Source organism: Hyperolius riggenbachi, chromosome 8 (assembly GCF_040937935.1).
Source record: "Hyperolius riggenbachi isolate aHypRig1 chromosome 8, aHypRig1.pri, whole genome shotgun sequence".
NCBI lineage: Eukaryota > Metazoa > Chordata > Amphibia > Anura > Hyperoliidae > Hyperolius > Hyperolius riggenbachi.
Genome location: NC_090653.1, coordinates 295857018 through 295872427, shown reverse-complemented (window position 1 = coordinate 295872427; position 15410 = coordinate 295857018). Strand labels below are relative to the sequence as shown.

Here is a 15410-nt window from a genome sequence, read left to right as displayed (position 1 = left end):
TCAGGCCTCGGTGTAGGGGCGGGTGATGCTGTATCTGGGTTATTTCCTGTCAGGCCTCGGTGTAGGGAAGGGAGATGCTGTATCTGGGTTATTTCCTGTCAGGGCTCGGTGTAGGGACGGGTGAGGCTGTATCTGGGTTATTTCCTGTCAGGGCTCGGTGTAGGGATGGGAGACGCTGTATCTGGGGGTTTTCCCGTCAGGCCTCGGTGTAGGGACGGGTGACGCTGTATCTGGGGGTTTTCCCGTCAGACCTCAGTGTAGGGACGGGTGAGGCTGTATCTGGGTTATTTCCTGTCAGGGCTCAGTGTAGGGACGGGTGAGGCTGTATCTGGGTTATTTCCTGTCAGGGCTCGGTGTAGGGACGGGTGATGCTGTATCTGGGTTATTTCCTGTCAGGCCTCGGTGTAGGGATGGGAGACGCTGTATCTGGGTTATTTCCTGTCAGGGCTCGGTGTAGGGATGGGAGACGCTGTATCTGGGTTATTTCCTGTCAGGGCTCGGTGTAGGGACGGGTGATGCTGTATCTGGGTTATTTCCTGTCAGGCCTCGGTGTAGGGCGGGTGATGCTGTATCTGGGTTATTTCCTGTCAGGGCTCGGTGTAGGGACGGGTGAGGCTGTATCTGGGTTATTTCCTGTCAGGGCTCGGTGTAGGGGCGGGTGATGCTGTATCTGGGTTATTTCCTGTCAGGCCTCGGTGTAGGGACAGGTGACGCTGTATCTGGGTTATTTCCTGTCAGGCCTCAGTGTAGGGATGGGAGACGCTGTATCTGGGTTATTTCCTGTTAGGGCTCAGTGTAGGGATGGGAGACGCTGTATCTGGGTTATTTCCTGTCAGGCCTCGGTGTAGGGACGGGTGAGGCTGTATCTGGGTTATTTCCTGTCAGGGCTCGGTGTAGGGGCGGGTGATGCTGTATCTGGTGTATTTCCTGTCAGGCCTCGGTGTAGAGATGGGTGATGCTGTATCTGGGTTATTTCCTGTCAGGCCTCGGTGTGGGGATGGTTGTGTAGGGACGGGAGACGCTGTATCTGGGTTATTTCCTGTCAGGGCTCGGTGTAGGGACGAGTGATGCTGTATCTGGGTTATTTCCTGTCAGGGCTCGGTGTAGGGACGGGAGACGCTGTATCTGGGTTATTTCCTGTCAGGGCTCGGTGTAGGGATGGGTGATGCTGTATCTGGGTTATTTCCTGTCAGGGCTCGGTGTAGGGACGGGTGATGCTGTATCTGGGTTATTTCCTGTCAGGGCTCAGTGTAGGGACGAGTGATGCTGTATGTGGGTTATTTCCTGACGGGGCTCGGTGTAGGGACGGGTGATGCTGTATGTGGGTTATTTCCTGTCAGGGCTCGGTGTAGGGACGAGTGATGCTGTATCTGGGTTATTTCCTGTCAGGGCTCGGTGTAGGGATGGTTGTGTAGGGATGGGAGACGCTGTATCTGGGTTATTTCCTGTCAGGGCTCGGTGTAGGGACGGTTGTGTAGGGACGGGTGATGCTGAATCTGGGCTGGCTGGTTGTCAGTCTCCACACCTGACCTCGCTTCAGATGAGCGGCTCTGGCATCGGCCATCCATTAAAGATCATTACCCGCGTGCCCAGAAGGCAGATCCAACTCCTTTAATGCATCTTTCCGCTCACGGCCCCAACAAGGCTGAAATTAGCAGCATTAATTAAACTTGGCTTGTAGAATTGAAGAAAAGAGCTTTTTTCTCTTTTCCTGAGGATATGAGGGAAGATGTGACTCCTCCTCAGTGTACTGGCCTCATTCCTGGCTCCCTGCACTCCTCCTCACCCATCCTCTGCAGAGAAGCTCTCATCAGGAGGGTCTGTGTGTCCTGATCAGTAATCTGGCCTTACAGAACGTATGTAGGCTTCAGTACACGAAGGGGGGGGGGGGGTGTAAAGGCCTCCATGGTTTCGTTACCCCTCTCCTTCCCTTCCTCAGTATTTGGAGGACTTCTTGCGTTTATAGCGCAGATATTCGGTTTTGTGCAGCAGCACGCTCACTGTTAGGATATCAGCTGCTGTAAGTTATTGCATTGGCTGGATGATTACTCAGTCGTTACCAGGAGTTCACAGTGAATCAATTGGGCCTGGCGTCTGGCCTTTGCAAGGCATTGTGGGTGAACAGCAGCAGCAGAGGTTGCCAGCATCGCTAAAGCAATTTGAGATCACGTGATTTCCCGCGCAGCGCTTCCTGTTACTGATAATGTGATTAATCTGCTGCAGCACATGGAGGAGCCATCCTAACACCGGCTCCGGAGGCGGCCCTGCACTGCTGAGAGCATCACATAGCTGGTATTTCCCAATCATCACGGGGGGCGTCCCATGGGGCAATCCTAAGGGGGAACTCTACACACTGCTGCAGCACATGGAGGAGCCATCCTAACACCGGCTCCGGAGGCGGCCCTGCACTGCTGAGAGCATCACATAGCTGGTATTTCCCAATCATCACGGGGGCGTCCCATGGGGCAATCCTAAGGGGGAACTCTACACACTGCTGCAGTACAGGGAGGAGCCATCCTAACACCGGCTCCGGAGGCGGCCCTGTGCTGCTGAGAGCATCACATAGCTGGTATTTCCCAATCGTCATGGGGCAATCCTAAGGGGGAACTCTACACGCTGCTGCAGTACAGGGAGGAGCCATCCTAACACCGGCTCTGGAGGCGGCCCTGTGCTGCTGAGAGCATCACATAGCTGGTATTTCCCAATCGTCATGGGGCAATCCTAAGGGGGAACTCTACACGCTGCTGCAGTACAGGGAGGAGCCATCCTAACACCGGCTCTGGAGGCGGCCCTGCACTGCTGAGAGCATCACATAGCTGGTATTTCCCAATCATCACAGGGCGTCCCATGGGGCAATCCTAAGGGGGAACTCTACACACTACTGAAGCACAGGGAGGAGCAATCCTAACACCGGCTCTGGAGGCGGCCCTGTGCTGCTGAGAGCATCACATAGCTGGTATTTCCCAATCATCACGGGGGCGTCCCATGGGGCAATCCTAAGGGGGAACTCTACACACTGCTGCAGTACAGGGAGGAGCCATCCTAACACCGGCTCTGGAGGCGGTCCTGTGCTGCTGAGAGCATCACATAGCTGGTATTTCCCAATTATCACGGGGGTGTCCCATGGGGCAATTCTAAGGGGGAACTCTACACACTACTGAAGCACAGGGAGGAGCCATCCTAACACCGGCTCTGGAGGCGGCCCTGTGCTGCTGAGAGCATCACATAGCTGGTATTTCCCAATCATCACTGGGCGTCCCATGGGGCAATCCTAAGGGGGAACTCTACACACTGCTGCCGCACAGGGAGGAGCCATCCTAACACCGGCTCCGGGGGCGGCCCTGTGCTGCTGAGAGCATCACATAGCTGGTATTTCCCAATCATCACTGGGCGTCCCATGGGGCAATCCTAAGGGGGAACTCTACACACTGCTGCAGCACAGGGAGGAGCCATCCTAACACCGGCTCCGGAGGCGGCCCTGTGCTGCTGAGAGCATCACATAGCTGGTATTTCCAAATCACCACGGGGGCGTCCCATGGGGCAATCCTAAGGGGGAACTCTACACACTGCTGCAGCACAGGGAGGAGCCATCCTAACACCGGCTCCGGGGGCGGCCCTGTGCTGCTGAGAGCATCACATAGCTGGTATTTCCCAATCATCATGGGGGCGTCCCATGGGGCAATCCTAAGGGGGAACTCTACAAGCTGCTTATCCCTCTGCGGAAGATATTCCCATATTGTAGTTACCGGTACAAATGAGCAGATGTTATCAGAGGATTCCCTCGCTTGCATGGAATGTGCCAGTAATATTACCCCCTCCCAGCTGGTTAGCACAAGGCCAGGTTCACAGCCATTTACCACATGGAAATATTGCATAAGAACGTAAAGCCAATGCAAGTTTTTGCACACCAGGTAAAGCGCTGCAGTATAATATCACTCACCGTGCGCACAGGTCTTGCTAATAATCGTCCTGTCAAAACGTAACGCACAGAAACACGTGTGGCGTCCTGACAAAAATTCACGTGATTTTCAGTCTGAACTGTTACTGCAAGAGACGCCCTGATTCTTCCGGGGGTGGCAGGAGAGGGAAATTATGCTGGCTGGATATATATATATATATATTATATTTGCCCCACAGAAGGTTTGGTCAGCAAGGATTGGTGTATTCCCGGCACTCTTGTCTGTAACTGCCATACTGACCAGCGCCCGGCATGCTGCAGGATTCTAGACACTCCCATAGCAGCTATATTCATACGTTTAGGTGTAAAGTAAAATGGTCATTTTGGCCTTAAAGGGGAACTGAAGAGAGAGGTATATGGAGGCTGTCATGTTTATTTCCTTTTAAGCAATACCAGTTGCCTGGCAGCCCTGCTGATCCTCTGCCTCTAATGCTATTAGCCATAGCCCCTGAACAAGCATGCAGCAGATCAGGTGTTTCAGACTTTAAAGTCAGATCTGACAAGACTAGCTGCATGCTTGTTTCTGGTGTTATTCAGATACTACTGCAGAGAAATAGACCAGCAGGGCTGCCAGGCAACTGGTATTGATTAAAAGGAAATAAGCATGACAGCCTCCATATACCTCTCTCTTCAGTTCCCCTTTAAAGTGAACACGAGGTGAAATTGAACGGAGATGATAAACAATTATATTTATCCTCCTACTCCTATGGTTTTATTTTATATTTAACATTTACAAAGTAGGTTGAATGTTGTACTGTCTGTAATCAGTGGCAGCCTACTAAGTGTCCCAGAGTTAGAAAAAGGTCAATAGTTCATGTATTGTATCTCTCCCTGCCCCAGAAGTTGTATTCTGCCAGGAAAACTTTTATGGCTGAGGTTTGCTTATCAGTGATGGTTACTATATTCCCGACAAGACAGAAGCTGCCACTTCCATGCCTGCAAATTAACTCTTCCAGGCAGCAAAATAAGACAAGTGTAAAACCCTGGTTATGAATGTTTTGCACTGTACATACACATGTTTATCTCACCATGTCACATGTCGCTTCCGGAACACTTTAAGTACGATTATTTAAATTTGTCCCATTTTTGTGGAGGGGGAAGGGGAACAGATATTTCCAATAATAGATTTGGAAACCGCCTATGTGTTTTGAAATGAAGGGGTGATCGCTGTTACCTGTGTGAAACGATCTGTAGACTGTAATGTGTATTTTGTAAGGTTATTGTTACCTGTATGGAACGATCTGTAGACTGTAACGTGTATTTTGTAAGGTTAATGTTACCTGTATGGAACGGTCTGTAGACTGTAACGTGTATTTTGTAAGGTTAATGTTACCTGTATGGAACGGTCTGTAGACTGTAACGTGTATTTTGTAAGGTTAATGTTACCTGTATGGAACGATCTGTAGACTGTAACGTGTATTTTGTAAGGTTAGTGTTACCTGTATGGAACGGTCTGTAGACTGTAACGTGTATTTTGTAAGGTTAGTGTTACCTGTATGGAACGATCTGTAGACTGTAACGTGTATTTTGTAAGGTTAATGTTACCTGTATGGAACGATCTGTAGACTAAGGTGTATTTTGTAAGGTTAATGTTACCTGTATGGAACGATCTGTAGACTGTAACATGTATTTTGTAAGGTTATTGTTACCTGTATGGAACGATCTGTAGACTGTAACGTGTATTTTGTAAGGTTAATGTTACCTGTATGGAACGATCTGTACACTGTAACGTGTATTTTGTAAGGTTATTGTTACCTGTATGGAACGATCTGTAGACTGTAACGTGTATTTTGTAAGGTTGTTGTTACCTGTATGGAACGATCTGTAGACTGTAACGTGTATTTTGTAAGGTTAGTGTTACCTGTATGGAACGATCTGTAGACTGTAACATGTATTTTGTAAGGTTAATGTTACCTGTATGGAACGGTCTGTAGACTGTAACGTGTATTTTGTAAGGTTAGTGTTACCTGTATGGAACGATCTGTAGACTGTAACGTGTATTTTGTAAGGTTAATGTTACCTGTATGGATCGATCTGTAGACTGTAACGTGTATTTTGTAAGGTTAATGTTACCTGTATGGATCGATCTGTAGACTGTAACGTGTATTTTGTAAGGTTATTGTTACCTGTATGGAACGATCTGTAGACTGTAACGTGTATTTTGTAAGGTTAATGTTACCTGTATGGAACGATCTGTAGACTGTAACGTGTATTTTGTAAGGTTAATGTTACCTGTATGGAATGATCTGTAGACTGTAACGTGTATTTTGTAAGGTTAATGTTACTGTATGGAACGATCTGTAGACTGTAACGTGTATTTTGTAAGGTTAATGTTACCTGTATAGAACGATCTGTAGACTGTAACGTGTATTTTGTAAGGTTAATGTTACCTGTATGGAACGATCTGTAGACTGTAACGTTTATTTTGTAAGGTTATTGTTACCTGTATGGATCGATCTGTAGACTGTAACGTGTATTTTGTAAGGTTAATGTTACCTGTATGGAACGATCTGTAGACTGTAACGTGTATTTTGTAAGGTTATTGTTACCTGTATGGAACGATCTGTAGACTGTAACTTGTATTTTGTAAGGTTAATGTTACCTGTATGGAACGATCTGTAGACTGTAACGTGTATTTTGTAAGGTTATTGTTACCTGTATAGAACGATCTGTAGACTGTAACTTGTATTTTGTAAGGTTAATGTTACCTGTATGGAACGGTCTGTAGACTGTAGCGTGTATTTTGTAAGGTTATTGTTACCTGTATAGAACGATCTGTAGACTGTAACGTGTATTTTGTAAGGTTAATGTTACCTGTATGGAACGATCTGTAGACTGTAACGTTTATTTTGTAAGGTTATTGTTACCTGTATGGATCTATCTGTAGACTGTAACGTGTATTTTGTAAGGTTAATGTTACCTGTATGGAACGATCTGTAGACTGTAACGTGTATTTTGTAAGGTTATTGTTACCTGTATGGAACGATCTGTAGACTGTAACTTGTATTTTGTAAGGTTAATGTTACCTGTATGGAACGATCTGTAGACTGTAACGTGTATTTTGTAAGGTTATTGTTACCTGTATAGAACGATCTGTAGACTGTAACGTGTATTTTGTAAGGTTAATGTTACCTGTATTGAACGATCTGTAGACTGTAACGTGTATTTTGTAAGGTTATTGTTACCTGTATGGAACGATCTGTAGACTGTAACATGTATTTTGTAAGGTTAATGTTACCTGTATGGAACGATCTGTAGACTGTAATGTGTATTTTGTAAGGTTAATGTTACCTGCATGGAACGGTCTGTAGACTGTAACGTGTATTTTGTAAGGTTAGTGTTACCTGTATGGAACGATCTGTAGACTGTAGCGTGTATTTTGTAAGGTTAATGTTACCTGTATGGAACGATCTGTAGACTGTAATATGTATTTTGTAAGGTTAATGTTACCTGTATGGAACGGTCTGTAGACTGTAATATGTATTTTGTAAGGTTAGTGCTACCTGTATGGAACGGTCTGTAGACTGTAACGTGTATTTTGTAAGGTTAGTGTTACCTGTATGGAACGATCTGTAGACTGTAACGTGTATTTTGTAAGGTTATTGTTACCTGTATGGAACGATCTGTAGACTGTAACGTGTATTTTGTAAGGTTAATGTTACCTGTATGGAACGATCTGTAGACTGTAATGTGTATTTTGTAAGGTTAGTATTACCTGTATGGAACGGTCTGTAGACTGTAACGTGTATTTTGTAAGTTTAGTGTTACCTGTATGGAACGATCTGTACACTGTAACGTGTATTTTGTAAGGTTATTGTTACCTGTATGGAACGGTCTGTAGACTGTAACGTGTATTTTGTAAGGTTATTGTTACCTGTATGGATCGATCTGTAGACTGTAACGTGTATTCTGTAAGGTTAATGTTACCTGTATGGAACGATCTGTAGACTGTAACGTGTATTTTGTAAGGTTATTGTTACCTGTATGGAACGGTCTGTAGACTGTAACGTGTATTTTGTAAGGTTAGTGTTACCTGTATGGAACGATCTGTAGACTGTAACGTGTATTTTGTAAGGTTAGTGTTACCTGTATGGAACAATCTGTAGACTGTAACGTGTATTTTGTAAGGTTAAAGGTCCGTACACACGCCGGACTTTAGGCAACGACGGGTCCGTCGTTGCCTCCCGCTGGGTGGGCGTGCCAGCGACAGTCCGGCGTGTGTACGCTCTGTCGTCAGACTGATACGGCTGTTTCTGAGCGATCATCGCTCAGAAACAGCCGTATCAGTCTGACGACAGAGCGTACACACGCCGGACTGTCGCTGGCACGCCCACCCAGCGGGAGGCAACGACGGACCCGTCGTTGCCTAAAGTCCGGCGTGTGTACGGACCCTAATGTTACCTGTATGGAACGATCTGTAGACTGTAATGTGTATTTTGTAAGGTTAATGTTACCTGTATGGAACGGTCTGTAGACTGTAACGTGTATTTTGTAAGGTTATTGTTACCTGTATGGAACGATCTGTAGACTGTAACGTGTATTTTGTAAGGTTAGTGTTACCTGTATGGAACGATCTGTAGACTGTAACGTGTATTTTGTAAGGTTATTGTTACCTGTGTGGAACGACCTGTAGACTGTAATGTGTATTTTGTAAGGTTAATGTTACCTGTATGGAACGATCTGTAGACTGTAGCATGTATTTTGGGCAGCACGGTGGCGTAGTGGTTAGCTCTCTCGCCTTGCAGTGCTGGGTCCCTGGTTTGAATCCCAGCCAGGGCACTATCTGCAAAGAGTTTGTATGTTCTCTCCGTGTCTGCGTGGGTTTCCTCCGGGCACTCCGGTTTCCTCCCACATTCCAAAAACATACGGATAAGTTAATTGGCTCCCCCTAAAATTGGCCCTAGACTACAGTACTTACACTACATAATATAGACATATGGCAATGGTAGGGATTAGATTGTGAGCTCCTTTGAGGGACAGTTAGTGACAAGATATATATATATATATATATATACACTGTACAGCGCTGCGTAATATGTCGGCGCTATATAAATACTAAATAATAATAATAATAATAATAATTTTGTAAGGTTAATGTTACCTGTATGGAACGATCTGTAGACTGTAACGTGTATTTTGTAAGGTTAGTGTTACCTGTATGGAACGATCTGTAGACTGTAATATGTATTTTGTAAGGTTAGTGTTACCTGTATGGAACGATCTGTAGACTGTAATGTGTATTTTGTAAGGTTAGTGTTACCTGTATGGAACGATCTGTAGACTGTAACGTGTATTTTGTAAGGTTAATGTTACCTGTATGGAACGATCTGTAGACTGTAACGTGTATTTTGTAAGGTTAGTGTTACCTGTATGGAACGATCAGTAGACTGTAACGTGTATTTTGTAAGGTTAGTGTTACCTGTATGGAACGATCTGTAGACTGTAACATGTATTTTGTAAGGTTAATGTTACCTGTATGGATCGATCTGTAGACTGTAATGTGTATTTTGTAAGGTTAATGTTACCTGTATGGAACGATCTGTAGACTGTAATGTGTATTTTGTAAGGTTAATGTTACCTGTATGGATCGATCTGTAGACTGTAATGTGTATTTTGTAAGGTTAATGTTACCTGTATGGAACGATCTGTAGACTGTAATGTGTATTTTGTAAGGTTAATGTTACCTGTATGGAACGATCTGTAGACTGTAATGTGTATTTTGTAAGGTTAATGTTACCTGTATGGAACGATCTGTAGACTGTAATGTGTATTTTGTAAGGTTAGTGTTACCTGTATGGAACGATCTGTAGACTGTAATGTGTATTTTGTAATGTTAGTGTTACCTGTATGGAACGATCTGTAGACTGTAACGTGTATTTTGTAAGGTTAGTGTTACCTGTATGGAACGATCAGTAGACTGTAACGTGTATTTTGTAAGGTTAGTGTTACCTGTATGGAACGATCTGTAGACTGTAACATGTATTTTGTAAGGTTAATGTTACCTGTATGGAACGATCTGTAGACTGTAACGTGTATTTTGTAAGGTTAATGTTACCTGTATGGATCGATCTGTAGACTGTAATGTGTATTTTGTAAGGTTAATGTTACCTGTATGGATCGATCTGTAGACTGTAATGTGTATTTTGTAAGGTTAATGTTACCTGTATGGAACGATCTGTAGACTGTAATGTGTATTTTGTAAGGTTAATGTTACCTGTATGGAACGATCTGTAGACTGTAACGTGTATTTTGTAAGGTTAGTGTTACCTGTATGGAACGATCAGTAGACTGTAACGTGTATTTTGTAAGGTTAGTGTTACCTGTATGGAACGATCAGTAGACTGTAACGTGTATTTTGTAAGGTTAGTGTTACCTGTATGGAACGATCAGTAGACTGTAACGTGTATTTTGTAAGGTTAGTGTTACCTGTATGGAACGATCAGTAGACTGTAACGTGTATTTTGTAAGGTTAGTGTTACCTGTATGGAACGATCAGTAGACTGTAACGTGTATTTTGTAAGGTTAGTGTTACCTGTATGGAACGATCTGTAGACTGTAACATGTATTTTGTAAGGTTAATGTTACCTGTATGGATCGATCTGTAGACTGTAATGTGTATTTTGTAAGGTTAATGTTACCTGCATGGAACGATCTGTAGACTGTAATGTGTATTTTGTAAGGTTAATGTTACCTGTATGGATCGATCTGTAGACTGTAATGTGTATTTTGTAAGGTTAATGTTACCTGTATGGATCGATCTGTAGACTGTAATGTGTATTTTGTAAGGTTAATGTTACCTGTATGGAACGATCTGTAGACTGTAATGTGTATTTTGTAAGGTTAATGTTACCTGTATGGAACGATCTGTAGACTGTAACGTGTATTTTGTAAGGTTAGTGTTACCTGTATGGAACGATCAGTAGACTGTAACGTGTATTTTGTAAGGTTAGTGTTACCTGTATGGAACGATCTGTAGACTGTAACATGTATTTTGTAAGGTTAGTGTTACCTGTATGGAACGATCAGTAGACTGTAACGTGTATTTTGTAAGGTTAGTGTTACCTGTATGGAACGATCTGTAGACTGTAACATGTATTTTGTAAGGTTAATGTTACCTGTATGGATCGATCTGTAGACTGTAATGTGTATTTTGTAAGGTTAATGTTACCTGTATGGAACGATCTGTAGACTGTAACGTGTATTTTGTAAGGTTAATGTTACCTGTATGGAACGATCTGCAGACTGTAACGTGTATTTTGTTGGATTAGTGTTACCTGTGTGATTAGTGTGATTAGTGTTGTTGGATTAGTGTTACCTGTGTGTTTTAGCCGGGGTAACATGTCTTTGGTCTCTTGTCTGTGGCAGGATGGAGAGCTGTACTGTATTGACGCCAGATTCTACGGCAACATCAGCCGCTTCATCAACCACCTCTGCGAGCCGAACCTGCTGCCCGTCAGGGTCTTCATGTCTCATCAAGACCTACGCTTCCCCCGCATCGCCCTCTTCAGCAGCCGACAGATCAGCGCCGGGGAGGAGATCGGGTGAGTATTGTTGGTCACATCACACTCTGTTTCGGGGGGGGGGGGGGGGGGGGGGGGGGAGAATATCTGCATGGTGATTGCAGCTGTTCTGTCAGCCGATGTGATCACAGATGTGTACATAGCTTGTGGCAGCGTTGTTGCTCAGTATGACAGTAGGCCTGCTGGCAGATGCAGACACTTCCCGCCGCTGGAATACTCATTCGTCTCTCTGATTTTTTTCCTTGCAGGTTTGATTACGGCGAACGCTTCTGGGACATCAAAGGCAAAGTGTTCAGCTGTCGCTGCGGCTCGCTCAAGTGCCGACATGCTCTGCTGAAGAGCTCCACCCCCTGCCAGCCCGCCCCCGAGGAGCCGCAGGAGAACGGGCTGCCGGACACCAGCTCCTCCAGCCTTTCCTGAGGACAATTCTGGACCTGTTTGTTTAATTTTTTTACTCCCACTCTTACTTTTTGGCCATTGAGAGATAGCGGTGAGAATCTGAACCCTTCGTTACCGACAGCCACGTCACTTGTCTCCACACAGACGATTTACAGACGGGCCCTCTGGCGACCGCCCTGCGACACTAACGGAGATGATTCCTGGACTCCATTCTGTTTCTTCTTATCTCTCTTTTGTAGTCATTGCAGACATTGGTGAATCCGACTCCTTCCACGGGGCTCCCGGCAGCTCCTTGGATAGAAAGGAGTTAACAGACAAGTATTTCCAGCCCTCCAACAGGAAGGGGAGGAGGGGGCAGTTCTATAAAGCCCTGTTGTCACTCATACGCAGCGCAATATTCTGCTCTGTGCAACCACAAATCGCAACGCAAACCGTTTATTGTTGAGGAAGATACTGAGAGATTATATCAGAGGCAAAGGGAGGGGGCCATCTGTGCACATTCCTCACCACCAACGCAATGCTCTCCACAACAGAACGCTACCCGCTAACGGCACACCAATCCCTGCTAACAGAACGCCCAACGGGAAAACTCCTGGCCGACAGGACGCCCAACAGAACGCTCCCCACAACAGAATGCCCAACATAATGCTTTCTGCCAACAGATGCCCAACATAATGCTTTCTGCCAACAGAACGTTCTTTACCAACGCAATGCCCAACAGAACGCTCCCCACCAACTTAATGCCCAACAGAAAGCTTTCTGCCAACAGATGCCCAACATAATGCTTTCTGCCAACAGAACGTTCTTTACCAACGCAATGCCCAACAGAAAGCTCCCCACCAACGTAATGCCCAACAGAAAGCTCTCCACCAACGTAATGCCCAACAGAAAGCTCTCCACCAACGTAATGCCCAACAGAAAGCTCTCCACCAACGTAATGCCCAACAGAAAGCTCTCCACCAACGTAATGCCCAACAGAAAGCTCTCCACCAACGTAATGCCCAACAGAAAGCTCTCCACCAACGTAATGCCCAACAGAACGCTCTCCACCAACGTAATGCCCAACAGAAAGCTCTCCACCAACGTAATGCCCAACAGAACGCTCTCCACCAACGTAATGCCCAACAGAACGATCTCCACCAACGTAATGTCCAACAGAACGCTCTCCACCAACGTAATGTCCAACAGAACGCTCTCCACCAACGTAATGTCCAACAGAACGCTCTCCACCAACGCGTCACCCAACAGAACGATCTCCACCAATGCAATGCCCAACAGAAAAACTACCCACCAACGCAATGCCCAACAGGAAAGCTACCCACCAACGCAATGCCCAACAGAAAAGCTACCCACCAACGCAATGCCCAACAGAAAGCTCTCCACCAACGCGTCGCCTAACAGAACAATCTCCACCAACGTAATGCCCAACAGAACGATCCCCCCCCCCAACGTAATGCCCAACAGAACGCTCTCCACCAACGTAATGCCCAACAGAAAGCTCTCCACCAATGCGAAGCCCAACAGAACGATCCCCACCAACGCAATGCCCAACAGAACGATCCCCACCAAACGCAATGCCCAACAGAACGATCCCCACCAAACGCAATGCCCAACAGAACGATCCCCACCAAACGCAATGCCCAACAGAACGATCCCCACCAACGCAATGCCCAACAGAACGATCCCCACCAAACGCAATGCCCAACAGAACGATCCCCACCAACGCAATGCCCAACAGAAAGTTACCCACCAATGCGACGCCCAGCAGAACGATCCCCACCAATGCAATGCCCAACAGAAAGCTCTCCACCAATGCAATGCCCAACAGATCGCTCCCCACCAACGCAATGCCCAACAGAACGCTCTCCACCAACACGACGCCCAACAGATCGCTCCCCACCAACGTGACGTTCCCCACACCAGAACGCTCCCCGCTAATGGAACACTTCCCACAACAGAACGCTCCCCGGAGTCCTAGGCTGCGATGTAGCAAAGTGTTGGCTGTATAGGCTGATGGCTGCAGTCATTGATGGGCTTTGATGCTGCATAGGCCTCTTCCTAATCGGGGGAATGGGGGCGGGGGGGGGGGGTTAATATGATGTGCGGCCCCGCATGTGCAGGTGTTGCAGGGTTTAGTGTCCCTGGGGTATATCCTGTCCAAAATGGAGAGGGCCTCAGCCTGTCAGGCCTGTATTGCTGTGTGTCACTTCTGTGTGTCACGCTGGTCCTCTCCTCCAATACTCTCATCTTCTCACCTGCGTATCTGGCTGATCCCCTCCTTCCAGTGTCAGATTCACTGCGTCTGGAGGAAAGGAGGGCAGATAGTCACTTCCTGTGTGACTGATTGGAAATAAGGTGTGACAAGTGTTTGATGAGATGAAGAGGGATGAGACGCGTTGGTGAATCTCGAGGGATCACACCGGTTGCTCTGTATGTGGCTGAGAGCGATGGATGTAATATTATGGTGCCCATCCTTGCCCCGGTGCCCGTGCAATGTAAAATCTCAAGCACCACCACATAGCACGGGGGTGACGGCGGAGGAGGCGAGGTAGCGTTGAGATTTTACACCCCTCGGGCCCCGGGGTAGGGGGGGAGAGCAGCAGCCAGGGATCCCTCGCATTCTATGGTCATTGCCATATTGTACGCCGTTACAGCCATGTAATCAATCACTGTCAACCAAGTTCTATCCTGCGTGTCCGATCATTGTATTCCATCGATTTCCATCAGTCGATTGAACCTTCGATTGGGCTGACATTGCGGCGCTGATTTATCAAACTGGATGGTCAATGAGGCCCCAAAATCGGTGATGTGTGGTGGCCCCCTTTATTAATAAATGCTGCCATGCATGTTCCGGCCATGACTCAGCGTGGCAGTCGAGGGTACTGGCATTGTTTAGAGGTACACAGAATGGCAGCCTCCATGTTACCACCGGAGCCCCCGATAGTGAAGGAGAAGAATTTCTGGTCACATGTCCTCCTCCTGCTCTGGGACAGTACTGAGTTTATTGCAGAGACATTCTTCCCCAGCAGGGGACAGTCACACCCCACAGGATGTAATGCTGCTGCCAGAATCATGTAACCAGAGGCTGCAGTGCTGATCTGCAGGGCAGTCCCACCGTAGGGAGCATCTAATGAATTTCAATTTGGGGAGGGGGGTTAACTTCATTTTCATTAAAACTATATTGATTACATTAATTTCTCGCTTTTTTTTTAAATCTAAAGTGAAACTCAACCTTGTGATGTTTCGCCCATGGTCTGTGGGAGCCGCGGTGTGCTTGTGATGTCATGCAAGCAGAGTGTCACCCCCATGTAGCATTTTCTTCTGCTGTAGCCACATGGAGGCCTGGAGGGGATTATGAATTCAATTCTGAACAAAAGATGGCATTTCACTTTAAACTGGTCAGAATTTGTAATATTTCCATACTGACTCAGCTGTTTAAAACTTGTGAAACTTTGGCTGACAAATGCCACGGTTGACTTACTTTTACAAAGACCATTCCACACATAACCTTTTGTTTATTACAAGCTATTTTT

The 15410-nt window shown here is 46.2% G+C and overlaps 1 protein-coding gene across 10 annotated transcripts in view; it reads left to right on the top strand.

The window, feature by feature from the left end:
- EHMT1 (euchromatic histone lysine methyltransferase 1) overlaps positions 1–15071 on the top strand; it is a 185417-nt gene extending 170346 nt beyond the window's left edge. For all 10 annotated transcript variants that reach the window (XM_068249180.1, XM_068249179.1, XM_068249184.1 and 7 more), the window contains exons 26-27: positions 11324–11499; positions 11727–15071. In XM_068249180.1, coding sequence (XP_068105281.1) covers positions 11324–11499; positions 11727–11898 — 348 coding nt within the window. In that variant the 3' untranslated portion in view covers positions 11899–15071. The remainder of the gene's footprint in view (positions 1–11323; positions 11500–11726) is intronic.
- Positions 15072–15410: the final 339 nt, after the last annotated feature.